The sequence below is a fragment of the Herpailurus yagouaroundi genome, unplaced genomic scaffold (genome assembly GCF_014898765.1).
Source record: "Herpailurus yagouaroundi ecotype Mexico unplaced genomic scaffold, PumYag 530, whole genome shotgun sequence".
Lineage (NCBI taxonomy): Eukaryota > Metazoa > Chordata > Mammalia > Carnivora > Felidae > Herpailurus > Herpailurus yagouaroundi.
Window position 1 is genome coordinate 6,548,707 of NW_024412747.1, and position 16,865 is coordinate 6,565,571.

Here is a 16,865-nt window from a genome sequence, read left to right on the forward strand (position 1 = left end):
CCCCCCCCCCCCCCCCCCCCCCCCCCCCCCCCCCGGGCGCCGGCCCCGCCCCCCGGCGCGACATTCAGACCACAGCATTATCCTTTATTAAACTTCTTAAAACACAGGGATAGCTTCTGATGTCTTCATATGTGCCCCTGATCATCCTGACAAATTATTCAAGGTCCCTGCCAGAGCCACCACGAAATGCTCTTCCAGTTTATAGCTGCCAGTTTATCCCAGCAAAATGTCAGCTCCGAGATCTGGGGGCACACGATGCACAGGAAAGGACAGAAAGCTTCAACAGGGACACAGTGGGAGGAGTGGAAAGACATTGGGCTTTGGAGCCACACAGACTTGGTTCAAACTCTGTATCTGCCACTAAAGGCAGCTTTCTTTACCATTAAAGAGGAAGCACGCAGAAGCTCGCATCCCCTCTACGTGTTGGGGGCCGTCCCGAATCTGTTCTGCACACTGGGTACCTCCGAGGACCCTGTTTCACCCACCCTCCACAGCCCACCTGGTTTCAGCTCTCCGTGCCCACAAACTAGCAATTTTACCTTCTTGCGAGAAATTTCACTAGCTTTCCTTCTCAGACACAATCAGTGTACTATATAGTCATGACTGAAAACACAGAGCTCAGGACAAGCAGCAGAGAGGAGAACGTCCCTTCGCACTTTGACAGACAGGCCCCTCCTGCAGGGCCAGTAAAGGCTCCATGTGATGGGCTCCCTCTGGCCAGGGCGGACCGGCTGCACCAGGCCTGTGCGGGGTCCGTCTTCAGGGGCACGTAGGTGACGCTTCCCCAGCCTGTTCCCTTTCTCAGTTTACCTGAGGCCGCGCGGGGATCCTCAGGACTGTGGGCATTGGCGAGTAGGTCTGAGGCAGCGGCCAGGCTCCTGGGGATTGAGGAAGCCTCTGCTGCTTGAGTCAGTGGCGTGGCCATCCGGACACACGGAGGTGCACAGACCACACCTGCGTGTGGCCCTCCTTCGGGCCTGGGCAGCGGGACAGAGATGCCCTCGTCCCCACTCTGGATCTGTAATAAGAGATTAGTTCATAAGCTGGTAGGCCTTTCAGCTGTGACCCCTCAAAGGCTCAGCACATCCAGACCAAGCTTCGGGAGGCTCCCCTGGGGAAACACCAAAGAAAGGATCCTGACCAAAGAGCCCGTCAGGGGCCACCGACCACTGTCCCGGCTCAGAGACGCAAGTGTTTCCCGTACTGTCCAGTGCACCCAGTGCTCAGGACCCCTCACTCCGCACGCCCAGACCGGGCCACCGTTCCAGACAGGGGCACGCCTGGCATCTGTGCCAGCTGGGTCTGGAGCTAAGGCCGGCTGCTCAAGTACCCTGGAGATTCGCGGATCTGCACCAGAAAGGACCCAAAAGCACCGTGCGGTCTCCGCAGTACCGTCAACCACCTGCCACCTTTTCCACAGCCGCCCCGCGACAGGCTGAACCTGATCTTTCCACACCATTCTCAACAGCCCCAGCTCCCGGCACCGGGCCCTCCCCAGGGGATCACACGGACGGCTGCTGCCGGCTTCCTTCCACGCTGTGGCATCGCCTTCCTTGGACGACACTCGTTTCCCCCTTACTCTGGAAGGGAAACGGGGCAGGGAACGGTTTAAGGCCACGTCTAAGTTGACGTGGCCAGAGTGGGGGCTCCGACCCGAACCCACAGGCCTGAGTACAGAATGAAGACCTGCCTCCACACAGGGCTCACGCGTTTGCACCAACACATTTATTTTTATTTTACTAAGCAATAAGCAAACAGACGATGAGATGGGCGGGGAGGACCGAAACTGGCCTTTCCCTGAACTATTTTTACAAACCAAGTAACTAGTGTCCCTTGAAACCACAGCTCCAACTGGAGCGGGGTCTGAGTTCGGGACGTGCAAAATCGGTTAGGTAGCGGCCGCTCCTCTCCCCCTTCCCCGGAACACGCTTATGAACTTCAGTGGGGGCGAGTTCCATCTAATACCCCGAAAGCCATTTCTCATTCCATAATTTACCAGAATCATACGCGTAACTGCAAGGGGAAATAAACAGACCCCCTCGGCATAAATAAGCCGCGGCGGACTGCTCATCGTGGAGTGCAGGTCGGGCATTAAGGCTAACTGATCTTTTAAACATTTTTTGGAGAACAGCTGTCAGGCTTTCTCCGGAAAAACCCACAAGGCTTCCGAAGCCGGAAGGCCTAAGTCCTTGCCAGGCAGGGCCCCGAGGAGGCTCCGCGTGAACCAGCACACCTCTTCAAGCGCACGAAGCAGGGACGCGAGCCGTCTTCACTGCCTGCCGCTCTGCACACACGTCACGATATCTGGCAGAAGGCGGTTCCTATTCTCCTTGGTGACCTGTGGGGGAAGTAAGACAAGGCTTCAGAGTCCCTTCCTTTTCCTCAATCCTCTGACAGGCAGTGCTCTACGGGGAGAGCCTGGGAAGGGGAGGCAGGTTTCGTAAAACCCCGGCCGAGAGCACTGTGAGGACAGGACACGCGAGGTCGAATGCCACCCCTGCTTCTGCAAAGCGACAGCTCAGACAGTGGAAGTGGTTCTAACCACGAGGAGCTGGGAGCTGACCCCCTCGAGGGGCTCTGGGTAGATGTCAATGCAGGTGGGACGCAGCCCCCGTGCGACCTGACCTGAACCAGGAGAACCGCCTACGAGGAGCCCACCGAGAGCGGCCGAACCTGAAATCTGGGAAGTCCCAGAGGTCAGTAATCTACTCGTCTCTCCACATGGAAAAGCTGAGCCTGGCGAGGAGCCTCTGACGTCAGTCAACTCCCCATCTGCAGGATGGGGAAGCTAAGTCCGGGGGGTGCCGGGACCACACTGAGCCCTCGGAGGTAGCTGGGGACACAGCAGAGGCTAGACCTCGATCCCCCCACTCCGGCTGCATCCTCTGTAATTCGCATCCTTCCACAAAGGAACCGGGAGTTCATTCACACTTTACCCGGTGATCTGTTTTCATTTTCCTTTCCTTTACTGCTGTGGTCCCAATGAGTCCAAGAAAAGCATTTAGACGCCCCTTCCTGGGTGGGGGGTTGGACGGTGGGCGGTCCAACCAGGACGGTGGTAGGGGCAGGGCCACCTCCTCAGCCGTCCCCTGTGTGTGCCTTCTGCTCGGCCCCCACACGCACCCACTCAACATCGATGGGGTGGCGACCAGAAACTGAGCAAGGTACTGGGGACACAGAGAGGACTCCGATAGGGACTTGACCTCATGGAGCTGGCAGAGCAGAACAGAGGGACAGACGTGGACAGTGAGCGCACTGGTGGTAAAGGGTCCGGGAGAGAAACTCTGGAGAGGCGCACGGGAGCTGCGGCGGGGCGAGAAAAGACTTCCGTGGACTGGACTGGACTGAATTTTGACCGGTGGACATGGGAGAAGGTCCCCCGGACAAAGACGCAAGCAAAGAATCGCAGAAAGAGGAAGTGAGTGCATCCGGAGAGCCAGCAGGCTCAGTGCCGGCGGACCCGGAGACCGGACTGCCCACTGCACGAGTCCACACCCGCCCACCTCTAGCGGACCACCTGGCACAGAGCAGGCGCTAAATGAACGTGTGATGGAGACGCACGGCGGGCTTCATCCCCGTGGCTCCCCAGCACCCACTCACCCTCCTCGAAGAGCACTGTGACCTTCCTCTGGGAGACGACGTCATCTAGGAAACTGGCTCTTGGCCAACGAGTTCCAGCTGGGCCTGAAGAGCCTCCCGAGAGCCCGAGTCCTGAAAGGACTGAGTCAAGCAGCAAACGGCGAGGCCACCACCTCTAACACTAAGTCCAAGGACGAGGTGCACTGGTCCTTGCCCTGTTGCTCTGGTCTGTGGTCCCAGGAGGACCATCAGCTCTGCTCCGGCTTGAGAAGAAACTGCCACACAGCCTTGCAAGGCTTTCTGTTGCTGTTTTTGCTTAAATTAGCCAAGTCCCTCTCTGCTGTTTGCATTCAAGGAAGTCTGCTGATGTGAACGGAGGAAAGGGGAAGACAGTGGTGGGAACTGGCAGGCTCATCAGGGGGCTTCGTAACCCCACTGTGCTAGTGGAGAGGGGCCGTTAGATCCCTTCCTCCCCGCTGACTTCACCAGGAACTACCCTAGGCTCTGCCCTCAGAGTGTTTGAGAGTTTACCGTGTGCCTCAGAGGGCAGAATACAAGATGAGGGGCATTTGGGGCTACTTCCCCTAGAAATGTAAGATTTATAACACAGGAGACGTGGAGCTGGGAGAGGAGGGACGGAAAGGAAAGACAGAGGAAAGGAGACGTGGGGGGGGGGGGGGGGAGGAGAGGGAGGAGGAGGAAAGGAAGAGACCACTTGGACCAGAGGGAAAGAATTAATGCCAGCTTTGCACGGGTGAGAAAGAAGGGGCAACTAGGGCACTGCTCGCTCCAGGCACCCCTGCCTCAACTATCCCCTGGGTTCTCTAGCCAGTCACCGAAAGGAGTGCACGGTCATGGGCACTTGATCCTCCACTTGCACAGGGGACAGTCCCACTGCTGCTCGGTTGTAAATGCGAGCTGCAGTGAGGAGAGCATGGAGGGCGGGTGGGGGCAGAATCCACACCTGCAGGGAGGCTGGGGCAGGAGCGGAGGCTCCATCCCTACTCTGTAAATCCCCAGGCTTTCGAGAGGGCGCTTGGGGGTGGGGGGGGCGGGCCTGGGAAGAAAGGCTGAGAAGGTGGGAGGCCCCATGACCCCAGGTGCCGGGTCTGCGTGGAAGCTGGTTAGGCGGCACAGCCAGGGCGGGCAGAGCAGGGGGATCTAACAGGCGTGGGGCTTCAGAGGGAATAAAAAGGAGCGCTTACAGGCCACGCAGGCACAGTTCTGTATGTCTGGGCAATGCCTCACCATCTACTTCGTACGGTCATGATCACGTGGCCACCCTGGTCTTAGGACCCAGCTCGCAAGGCCCCATCTGGTCTCGGTTCAACTTCACGCCGGGCCTCCGGTCAGCAAGCATGCCCCAGCTCCATCGCCCAGGTGTGAGTGAGCCCCCGCCCCACCCAGGCCCTCCGAGGGAGCTGTAGGGGGTAAGGGTGTCACAGCAGGGGCGGAGGCGGTGTGTCCCACACGCTGAGGGCATGCTCCAAGCCCTAGTTCCATAGAAAAAAATAAACACTGGAAAAGATTCATTTTGAGAATGTTTTTGTGTTAAAAATGTAACGAATGCAAAAAAACGACATTAATATTTTGCTACCCCCCTTTGATTGCCCTAAGATTCTTTCTGAAAATTTCACAGTAAGAGGTCTATATGAAACTGTCTACAGTGTTATTACTGTTACGTTCCTTGTGCGTTGAAGACGGGCTCTCAAATGCGAGAACAAGTAAAAAATCATCTGTCAGCCTCAGGGGCCCTCCCCTGCGCGCACAATCCTTGTCTTGTATTCAACCACCAGAAGGCTGGCCGCAGAAAGCCCTTACCGAGGAGACAGCACTGGGCGCAGACGAGAACGAGCTGAGGAAGAACGCAGGAAGGAAGCCCCTGCACTCTCCACCCCACTGCACTGCAGCCTCAAGAGAAAGGATGCCAAGTGAGACCTGAGCCCTCTGCCCTGTCCGGTGGCCCTTGATGAAGAGCAGACCCTAAGTTCCCTGGGGACAGGGGCATCTCATTCATCCTGTGTCTGGCACATGGTGGGGATGGGGGGTGCCCAGTAGATGTTTACTGCATTCTGAGAGCTGAGCAGGGTCTTTGAAACACAGCTGAGCGATAACATAAAGATTGTGAAGACTCTGACCGTCTTAAGCATCCACGTTGCTCTGTGTGTGCTGCCTCCAGGGGCCACGGAAGGGCCTGAGAGCGACCAGTCAACAACCTGGGCACCCGGACATCAGCGAAGCTGTGAATATTCAGATACAGGAACAGGCAGCAGGGAAAATGCCCCTCGCTGCACATACGTTATTTTCCTTGAACCTGTGGGAAAGACCCTGACAAGTTCCTAGTAAGCAACGGATTACAGAAAGTAATTTGACAATGCTTGTTATCATAAGTTAACACACATCCAAAGTTATTACTAGCCTGTTTCATGTTGTGTCTTTATGTTACTGAACCTAAAATTAGGATTATTCCTGAATCCAATCCCTTTCGCTCTACTTTTTTCATGAAGGTTAAAGTTTCCAAGCCAAGAATTATTTTCACGTTGTATCAAGTAAGACTTTGCCTGCCTTGAGTTTACAAGACTTCCTTCTGTATTTTCTTCCGAGAACTATAGTTTAGTTCTTAAATTTAGGCCTAGGATCCTACTCTGAGTTAATTCTGGTAGATGATGTAAGGGTCCAACTGCCTTCTGTGCATGAGGATGTCCAGTTTTCCAGCACTGGATGCAGTTTGCTGAAAAACAATTCTTTCCTCATTACGTTGTCTCAGCATGCTTGCTGAAAATGAACTGATCCTCGACGTAAGGATTTATTTCTGGACTTTTAGTTCTATTCTACTGATCTATGTGTCCAGCCTTCGGCCAGGACCGTACTGTCTCGATCACTGAAGGTTGTAGTAAGTTTCAAAATCAGGAAGTAGGAGTCCTCCAACATCTTCTTTCTCAAGACTGTTTCAGTGGGGTCCTTCCCATCTCCACGTGAATTTCAGGACTGGCTTGTCAACTTCTACAGACACTCTGCCTGACTTTCCACCCAGAGGTTAACAGATATTCTCTCACTCCTGTATCTGCAGGAGTCCACAGGCCGGGAGGGCAGCAGCAAATTCCAAGTGAGACTAACACGCTTTATGCCCTGCTTGGTGAAAACACCCACCAAGGAACAAGAAGAGGTCTAAGAATTTCCAAAATGGAAGGAAGTCGGGACCTACTTCCTGTTATTCTTGTGATCTTACGATCCACAAATTGTGATCTTACAATCCACAAATAAAAATTAAAAGCATAAAAACTGCTTTATGGAAAAAAAAAAAACAAGTGTAAAAGGCTCTGAATTCAGGATAGTGGAATAGATTTTAGTTATAGCAACACTTTATAAAGTAGAAAACCAAATAATTTCTAGGAACCTGAGATTTTTTTTTTTTTTTTAGCAAAATCATCTGAACCACCCCATCAACAAAGGAAACAGTACGGCATTATGCTAACACTCAGGCTTGGAAGCGAGACAGACGGAGCCTTGAACCCTAGCTCTGCAGCCTACTGAGAGACCTTGGACATGCTATGCAGCCTTGATAAAATAAAGGTTATGTGACACACCCACCGGGGTACTGTGAAGTCTGCACTGGTGGGTCTACAGTACTGGGCACAGCACCCAAGTCCAGTGCTCAGTGACTGGTGGCCACGTCGGCATCTAAATGAACGTTCCAGGCTCCAGCTGCCTCTTCTGTCCCGTCAGCAAATAACATTCCCAGCGTTTCCATCAAGCAGATATTTCAAAGGAAATCAAAAGAAATATGCTTTCTAAATGCCTCTAAGACAACCAAACTCATGCGTGCACGTGCACACGTGTGTATGTGTGTGTGTACATGTGTATGTGTGTGGCACTTCCACTGGAAGTGACGAGCAGGGATAAAATCTTTTCTTCACGTTACTAGAGAACTAGGAAAACAGTGCACACAGCTCTTTCTAGTAATCTTGATCCATGGAGATCTTCCTCTCTTGCCTCTGCAGCATTAATGTAATTACACTCAAATAAGCAACTATGAAATAAATTAAAAACATTTTTCAGTGGCCACACTTAGAGATCAGTAAACTCTACAAGACATGAAAAAAAAAAATTTAACCAAACTTCCTAAAGAGAAGCCTAACAGGAAGGCGACCGTCAATACCCACACCACGACAGAAGTTTCTAAATTACCAAGACCATCCTCCAATGACAGGGGTGTTAGATCTTTTATTATAGTACTGCAAGTCCCTGAGGCTCTGTTCTTCCTCGCCACCCCCCCTCCTCAAGCCTGCTCTGTTGGGCAATTTCTATTGTTCTACCTCCAGGTTTACCATTTTTTTCCTCTGTTGTCTCCATTCTGCTGGGGAGTCCCGTCAGAGACTTACCTCATTCAGTTACTGTAGTTCCACAATTTTTATCTGACTCTTCTTTATGTCTCCCATAGCTCTGCTAGACCTTTCCATTTCTTCATCGAGACTTTCTATTTTTCTTGTATTTCAAATGTGTTGGCAATTGATCACGGAAGCGTTTTTGTGACGGCTGCTTTAAAACCTCGGCCCTGTGATTCTAACGTTCACGTCACCTTGCTGTTGGCACGTGTTGATGTTTTCACTCAAGTTGCTTTTCCCGGTTCCTGGCAGCACAAGCGATTTTCAGTTGTGTCTGTGGTGGTGTCCCCTGGCTGAGCTTCCTAGCCGGCGTGCCACCTTCTTTCCACCATTCAGGTCTCCTTACGTTTGTTTTATGTGTAACGTCCAACAGTTTCAGCTACAGCTCACAGGAGGAACAGGGAGAAGTGTGTCTATTCCACCGTATCTAGAACTGGAAGTTTCCAGGTGTCTTTCTGAAAGGCAGTGCTGTTTGCCTGATGCTACTAAGAATAAGTCTAGATGGGGCGCCGGCATGGCTCAGCTCGTTAAGCGTCCGACTCTTGATTTCATCTCCGGTCACAACCTCACGGTTGGTGGGTTTGAGCCCTGTGTTGGGCTCTGCACCGACAGTGTGGAGCCTGTGTGGGATTCTCTCTCCCTCTCTCTCTCTCTGCCCTGCCCTGCTCATGTGTTCTCTCTCCCTCTCTCTCTCTCAAAATAAATGAATAAACTTAAAAAAAGAAAAGAAAAGAACAAGTCCCTACAATAGGAGTAACATCAAGGGGCGTACTTTCCCCCATGAGTTCAGTCCCATCTCCACGGTCCTGACACGCGCAGCTGTTCGCAAGGAGAGGCTGCCCTCCCTACCTTACACAACCTACTGCCTTACCCGGAATGTTCTTCCTTCTTGTCCTTCTTCCCTCCACTTCCTCCCTCAAAACCCCACAAGAACCACTTCCTTCAGGACACCTCTCCCCCCCGCCTTCTGCTAACAGAACTCTCTCCCTTCTCTGCTTCCAGATCTTGACTGTCACATCATCTATCTTTCTTGAGGGAAGGGGACATGCTTCACGTGCGCTGTCGGACTAAGTGCTGGACACAGAGGCTGCTCTCAAACACGGATTCGGAGAACTCTATTGCGTGTCAGAAACAGAAAGGATGCCAGAAATATCTAATCCAAGCCCTACGTTTGCACATATGGAAAACGAGATTCTTCATATAAAACGGGAACACAAAGATCACACAAGCCCCAAAGGAACACAAGAAAGAGAAGAATAACGGGGTACGTAAGCCCCTATGTCTCCCGTAATTAACCAAAAGCTAATCATTTTATTTACACATCATTAGGAGCAATGATTACCTTGCCCAGAGAATAATTTCCAGTTTTAGAGGAGAAGATGTGGTATTATTTTAAGATACGATGTTCTCCTCTGGACATCAGGGCCAACTCCCCTGATCCCACTCACGGCTCGTAGACCCCGCTGGTGTGCAGACGGCCAGTCTCTGGACCAGCCACTCCCCACCTTCCGCCTGGAAGCCGCCTGGCCTGAGAACCACTCATCTTTCATCATCTCTCACTGTTCACTGCCTCTATTTCCACAGGAACTTTAGAAACACAACCACGAACTCACTTGGAGGCCACGTAAAGTAAGAGACCGAGAGAAAGAACAGCACGAAACTGAAGACGAGGGCCCCAACTTCACAGATGTCGCGGAGCACGTGGCCTCGCGGGGCCGTCCGCTCACCCGGGAGCTCCTCCGAGAGGCTCCCTGGCTGGACCCGTCTCCCCAGCCACCTCCAGCCCAACGACCGCGCCGCCCTGCCTTATCCTCTCCACACTTAGCAACATCCGCGTGGCCGAGCTGTGCGCCCGGCTGCTGCGGTCCGGCCCCCGCCTCAGCAAGTCCACTCCGGGGGGCAGGGACGTGGTCTCGTTCAGCATCGTCGCAACCTCGCTCACGGTGGAACCCGGTCGATACTCACTAAATGAAGGAAAGGAGCAAGGACTGCACCAAGTTTTCCAAGTCTGGCTGCTCTGACCCTGACATGTGTCTCCTGCCCCCACAGTACCCCTGGAGACTGTGGTGACGGCACGCAGACGGCCCGCTAGGACCGGCGGGCCACGGCGGAGGCACGGCAGCCAGCGACATCCGGCGCTTGTGGTACCCGGCAGCCGGAGCTCGCCTCCCACTCTGGCTGGTGGGGCGGCCCTGCCAGCCTCCTTGTTCCGGGGCCCTCGCGGGGCCTGGGTTGAAACGGGGGGTGGGGGTGGGGAGAGCAGGTACGGGCAGAGCCCGGCAGAGACGCGGCTCTCGCCGACACAAAGGTGGCACGGCGCAAGACAGCATCTAAGGACACAGACAAAGGGCTGTCAGAGGCCCGTACGTCGGCTCCGACATCGCCACGGGATAGTGTGACAGCACCGGTCCTCCCTCCCACGTGCCGCACCGCAGAACCCCGACAGCCCCCCGGTAGCCCCCCGGGAGCCTGTCAGGGCAGACTCTGCAGGCGTGCTGTCCGTGTGGCCAAAGGGACTGAAGAAACGAATCTTTCATTTGATTGAAACATAAACAGTGACAGGCGGCCGATGGCCAGCGCACTGGCCAGCGCAGAGAGCGCACTTCCGTCATCGTGGAAACTCCCGGTGGACAGCGCTGCTCTGTGGCAGACGGAGGCCACGGGGACATGTGTCCTTTCATCCGTGACACGTATGACTTAAGTTCTGTAAGTTCCTAGAAAATCAGACTCACCTGGATCTAGCCTAAGGCGGGGGGGGGGGGGAGCGGGGGGCGGGGAGAGATGGTCTTTCAGAGCAAAGGCACACCTCAGAGCCACCCCGCTGAGGTCACCCGCTCCACTGTCACAGACGCAGGGACCGGTTGTACTCACACTGAACACCTGAACGTCGTTCCTGTTTCTTATCTCTTCCACGAGGGCCAGCGGCTTCCCTTTAGGCACCGGGATTGTGCCCAGGACTACGGTCCCCGGCGTGGACAGCGTCTGGCGGACAGCCTGGATGAAAGGCTGACTGAAGAGCTCCATTTTCCCAATCTCATCGATGACACACACTCTCTGCCCCGGGCCGCTGCCGGGACCTGCCTGAAGACAACAAAGACGCCAGGGTCACCTGAGGCAAAGGGCCCAGGGGTCCCACTCCCCAGCCACTCACCAGCTAAGCCATCCCAGGGCGAGTCAGTTAAGCCCCGGAAGGCAGAAGATCGTCTCCACGGGACACTTAACTGGCAAACGGATCTGGAAGAGCTCCCTTGGAAACCGCAGCAACCAGAAAATTCAGTTCCCTAAGCCACCCAGGTTCCTGGCAATTTTCTCTCTTCTAGAATGGTTCCAATAATAACCAAGCTCTGTATTTATATCCACCCAGGAAAGAAGCAGCACCCACATGCCTCAGGTTTAAACGAAACGAGACAGCAAGTCTGGGAGCCCTTATTAATAACACTGGCCTCTTTTTTTCGGTTTTGAGCTGTGTGAGATTCCCCGTCTACTGGGAGGAGGAAACCGCTGCAGGCAGAGGCCGGTGTGTATCATAATCTGCACTATAAGGGGTGGTGGAAAGAAGGGAAAGTTAAAAGGAAAGGAGTCTTGGTTAAAAGAAAAAAGTGAGCAGGGCTGTGCCCTTTAAACCTCAGATTCCCTTCCTAACGACTTCACTGCGTTCCTTCCTTGAAAGCCCCTCTCGGAACAGGTGTGGCGGCCAGCCTCCACGGGCCCTACTGCCTCCCAGCTCCTGGGACTCCCGTGTCCAGTCCCCCGCCACAGGGTTCCAGCATTGGTCCCCGCGACCATCCCTGAGATGGTCTCAGGGATGCTTCTACTACCGTGGTCTCAATCTCTCTCTCTCTGGGATGGCTCGCTGCCGTCTTGTGAGCACACTCAGGCAGCTGATGGCCAAGTCCACGTGGGAAGGAACCGAGGTCTCGCTGCAACCCTGAGAGTGAGCTGGGAGGCGAATCCTCCCCAGTCAAGCGGCAGATGACTGCAACCTCATGACAGATGGGAGCCCGGACCTCCCAGCTGAGCCATTCCTGGATTCCTGACCCAGAAAAACTGTGTGAGGTGATGTCCGTGGTGTTAAACCCCAAAATTCTGGGGTAACATGTTACACAGCAACACTAATGATCACTGATCATGATCACTCATAAACATGTCCTCCCTGGAAAGCCTTCCCAGAGAAAGCTATGAACAGTCCTTCCATAGCGGGGACACAACACAGATTAGCACTTCAGTGAATGCTGAGTGACAAATAACGTTTTATATATCCTGGTATAAATGATTATTTTCCTCTATGCAAAGCTGATTTACAAAGTACTTTTCACTATAGTTCTTAGACTCCTTAAATAATGACGTCAATACGTTCTCAGAATGCGGGGCTGAGTTAAACTAGATTTAGCTCAACTGCCAACCCTGAAGCCAGAGTACAGTGTGGTCGGGGGGGGGGGAAGTGGTCCCCACGAGAGACGGGACTGGGGGAAGATCCCGAAGCCTGCATGGTACACAGAGGACGGTGGAATCTATCCAACAGATGAGAGATTCCAGCCAGGGAGGACCACAGGTTGTGCCCAAAAGGCCGCTAACTGTGTGGAACCTGGAAGACAAGTTAGGCATCTTCTGGAATAGACGCCATGAGATTTGGGGTCTAATCCTAGGCAGTTATTGAAGGCAATCATTAGGGAAGTGGTTTTCAAACTTTTATGTAAGTGGTACTTTTATTCTTTTCTGACTTAATATCACATACATATTTTCCCACTCAGTTTATTAGCAGGAAGACCAGGAAGGGGTACATCCAAGAGAGGGTCTGTACCCTTAAACTCCTGTGTTTTTAAGGCATTTCATTTTTACCTCTCAATTGCACCCACTTGTGTGTGTGTGCATGTGTGCATGCGTGCGTGCGTGTTTGCACGCGTGCACCTGTTTCCCGCCCTTACAGGCAGGGACCAGGCCCCATGCATCTTTTTCTTTCCCATGGAATTGAGTGATGCAAAGTTGAGCTGAGGCAGCTAGTGTTGCCCCCCAGCGACGGGGTGAGGGCGTCTGTGGAATCAATCGCTAATTTCCAAATTTCTCCTTCAAAACCGAGTGCCCAATTTGGGAGACATTTTAAAAGCTGGCAGCTACCTTCTCATTAGCATAAAAACAGACACCCCACAAGGGCAAGCCGTCCCAATGGCCTGACTCTTACCAAGGAGTATTTGGGGCATTCTGCTGCCTCCAGAGACCAGGAATAATTGCAGAGGTCATCCTTCCACAGGCATCTAGAAGCCAAACAGGGTGCTATCCTGGCCCATCAAAATGAGAGTTTGAAAGCAGTCAATTCAGAGAAAGAGAAACAATAAGATGTGTGTGCCCGTGTACATGTACATATGCAGGCAGCACGTACATATGCACGTGGGCACGTACGCGAATATATGAGTAGGTATAAACATAAAGCACGAGGCTCTCCAACCACCTTTCCTCAGATTCCCTACAACGTTCACCAACGGGAGCTCGACGGCATTATTTAAGCTTCCGCACAAAGATACCTGGACACACATGCATACGCTATGTTGTACCAACTGGAAATGTTCGTTTTCAAACCTCAGTTTACAGGAAATCCTTATTCTGTCTAGAATTAGGGACTTTTATCACCCAGAAACTGTAAGAATCTCGAAAAGAAGTCTGGGATTTTTGACGAAAAAATGTTAAGTTATTCATGCTCAATTGAGAGATATTAGAAACTCAGAAGCCCGTAAACACCGTTTTTTCTAAATAACGTGAACATTTAGTCAAGCCTGTGATAAAGGAAGCACTATCATATTCACGACTGTTTTTTTATATAAACTCAAGCAACTTTAGAGGGAAACAAGAACAAACCAGTGAGCACACATAAAACCCTGCCGGCACCAGGGCCCGGGTCTGAAAACTACCAGGAGCCTCCCCAGCCCTCCCCAGTGCGGCTGCGAAAGTGATAATGGGCCCCTGGAGCATCACCTCTGAAGGTGTGCAGTAAGGAGCTCATGAAGAACTTCCGGCGGCTTCGCACCTGGCGTCTTTTTTCTTCCCACACCTTCTCTCCACACAGGACCTAAGAGGCGGCAGGACTGTGGACGCGACCCGGCAGCCCCTGCACCACTCACCACTCCCCTCCCCCCCAACTCACCACCCCTCTCCTCCCCTGCCCGCTCCCCACTCCTCTTCCCTGGGCCACTTACCACCCCTCTCCCACACTCACCATCCCTATCTCGGGCCGACTTATATTTTCACTGTCACAAAGAGGTAGAAACACTGGTTTCTGCAAGGCATATTTCAGTTCTTGGGGTGTTCTGAGAGAAAGGATACTTCCTTGGGACAGAGTCGTAATATTGACCAGCCAGTGGTAAGGGAAGCCATGAAAAATTTTATAACTTGGCTTACACTCAGCTAGTTTGCTTTCTGGAAAGATTAAATCAGTTTGGAGCAACAAGATATCTGTGTACCAGCTACGCCAGAGACCTAAAAATTGTGTGACTTTTTTCAGTTTCTTGTTTAATCTTTAAAAGCACTTTTAAGAACACAAATGAAAACGTAAACCTAAATAAAATAGGCAATTTCATTTAACCAGAGTACTATATTGAAAAAAAGTGGATTTGTCTTACTGTGAATGATTTACTTCATTAAGTATTTCTGGGGGTATGAACTTACTTTTTTCTTTACCGTCAGACCCCCAGCCTGGCCTCTGAGCTGGCCTGTCTGGGACCACGAGTATCAAAGTCGCGGGAGGGAACTGGGGAGCGCGTGGCAGTCGTCGGGGGCAGAATGATGACCCTGAGCCCCCCAAACAGCCACGGTCCCGGGAAGCCAGAGAGGCAAATGGTGGGAACAGTGGCCACAGACAAGCCAGCCCACAGCTCAAGTTAGCAGCTAAAAGTGAAGGGCTCCGACTAGACTTTTATGTGGGCTTATTCCGCGCCTAAAGTTTCAAAATCCCTTAGCGGTCTCGTGGCACTCGACCCTGTGTCCCCAGGGAGGAAATCACAGGCTGGCGGCCAGGACAAGATGTCTAGACTGCCTGACGCGCCCTGCAGCCCAGCCCTTCTCTACTGGGGCGTGCCCTGGGCGGGAGCTGTCCCTGCCCTGGTGCCAGACATTCCCACCCCAGGGCCCAGGGCTCCAGGCTCCTCCGGGGTGTCCTAACTGGCCTCTCTGGGGCTCGCCCACTCGAGCGCCTGTCTGCAGAGCACCAGACCGGCGCCCTCAGGATCTTCCACCATCCTGGGCCTGAAACAGCATCCGCCGGCTGACAGCCAGCCCAGTGGATCGGGAACCTGCTACGCCTCGTGATCCCAGCGCCTCGGGACCAGCCTGGGCATCTGAGCTGGTGGGTGTCCGTGACAGATTTCCAGCTGGCTCCGGCCCCGGGGCCCTGGCACGCACAAATCAGACTGCCGAGGTGAGGCCCTTCCCCAGGTTCTGCCTCCCATCACTCCACTCGCCTTCCCACCAGAAACAATCAGAACTATCCCTACGTCTGCCCCTCCTAGTGGCCCGGGACTAACACACTTTACAGGGAACTCCGCGTTCAGTCCTAGAAACTTCGTGTAGCAGGTCTCTGCAGCCCTGTTTTAGGATGAGGAACAGTGAGACAAAGTCACTGAGCTCCCAAGTGAGAGCCGGGTGTCAACCCCAAGACCACCTGATGCCAAAGCTCCCCTCCATACCCCACATGCAATACCACCCACACGTCTTCTCAGTGTGAATAAGGAAAGAAATCGAAGAAAGGAACCAAAAGGAAATGGAAGGGAAGAACGGAAGGAATCCATCTAACTGTAAGGAAAATACTTTTGCCTCCAATGAGAACCAAGGGCACTGTACTTTCTAGGGGCTACAGAGGCAGAGCCCCAGACCCGTTTTGGGAGTAATCATTACTCTCAATTACTCCAAAAGAACGACACACTCAGGGTCTCAGAACAAGTAACGCCACCAACAGCCTTTTATCCAGGATACAGAGTGGCCTGCTTTGGCAGGCGGTAAGATGTGACCTGCAGGGAAAGGGCCCTCCGCCCTCCACCTCTCTCCCTCGCACTCAGCGAGAGAGGACCAGGTACCCCCCACGTGCTAACTCCTGCCACTTCCTTATCAGCTTTGTTTCTACTAACTATGTTTTTAGAAACTCCTCTTGCTTAGTAAAATCCTCAGTCAACATTTAAATTTGATTCAAGCTTAGGATCTTTTTTTTTTTTTTTTTAAGATTTATTTATTTATCTTAAGAGAAAGAGAGCATGAGCAGGGGTGAGGCAGAGAAAGGGAGAGAGAGAATCCCAAGCAGGTTCTGCACTGTTAGCACAGGGGCTTCTACTCTTGAGCTAGGAGATCATGACCTGAGCTGAAATCAAAAGTCAGACGCTCAACCGCCTGAGCCACCCGGGTGCCCCATCAGGTTTAGTATCTTTGTGGTCTGACATCCTTTGATTAGAAATTACCTAGGAGAGAGAAAGCTGAATGACTTGGCTACAGTGGAACAGTGATGACTTCTTTTATAACTCATGAGGAGACTGGACAGAAGTAAAGAAGGGCAGAGGTGATGAGGAAAGATCAACCATTATGGCTTTTGTAATTCAGCCTTCGAATGAACAATGATTGTATGCTTAATTACTGCTCACCTTGGTACAGAAAATATTTCAAAAGGCAGCAGTTAAACTGGCTTCCCAGTCAAAGTCCAGAGTGAAAATTATTATTTTCAGATAATCCAATAAAGTTAAAAGAAATCAGAATTAACTAGGAGAAATTTTGATGAGGAGGATGTGCACGGCCTTAACATGTCTCCCCACTCGACGCGAATTAATTTCAAAGGAAAAAAGAGTAAATACACATTGGGAGTTTGGACGATTCTTTGCTCAGGTAACCAAAACCAACATCACCAAACATGGCGCGCCGCGAGGGCAGACG

At 52.5% G+C, this 16,865-nt stretch overlaps 1 protein-coding gene across 4 annotated transcripts in view; it reads right to left on the reverse strand.

Moving 5' to 3' along the window:
* NTPCR (nucleoside-triphosphatase, cancer-related) overlaps positions 1 to 16,865 on the reverse strand; it is a 37,882-nt gene that overhangs the window by 3,818 nt on the left and 17,199 nt on the right. The window contains exons 4-7 of one of the 4 annotated variants that reach the window (XM_040464991.1): positions 10,836 to 11,045; positions 10,232 to 10,294; positions 2,234 to 2,338; positions 1,001 to 1,018 (exon numbers count right to left, since the gene is read on the reverse strand). In XM_040464991.1, coding sequence (XP_040320925.1) covers positions 2,270 to 2,338; positions 10,232 to 10,294; positions 10,836 to 11,045 — 342 coding nt within the window. In that variant the 3' untranslated portion in view covers positions 1,001 to 1,018; positions 2,234 to 2,269. Of the gene's footprint in view, positions 1 to 1,000; positions 1,019 to 1,703; positions 2,339 to 10,231; positions 10,295 to 10,835; positions 11,046 to 16,865 lie in introns of those variants that run through there. The other 3 variants (XM_040464990.1, XM_040464989.1, XM_040464992.1) reach the window with 3 other exon arrangements.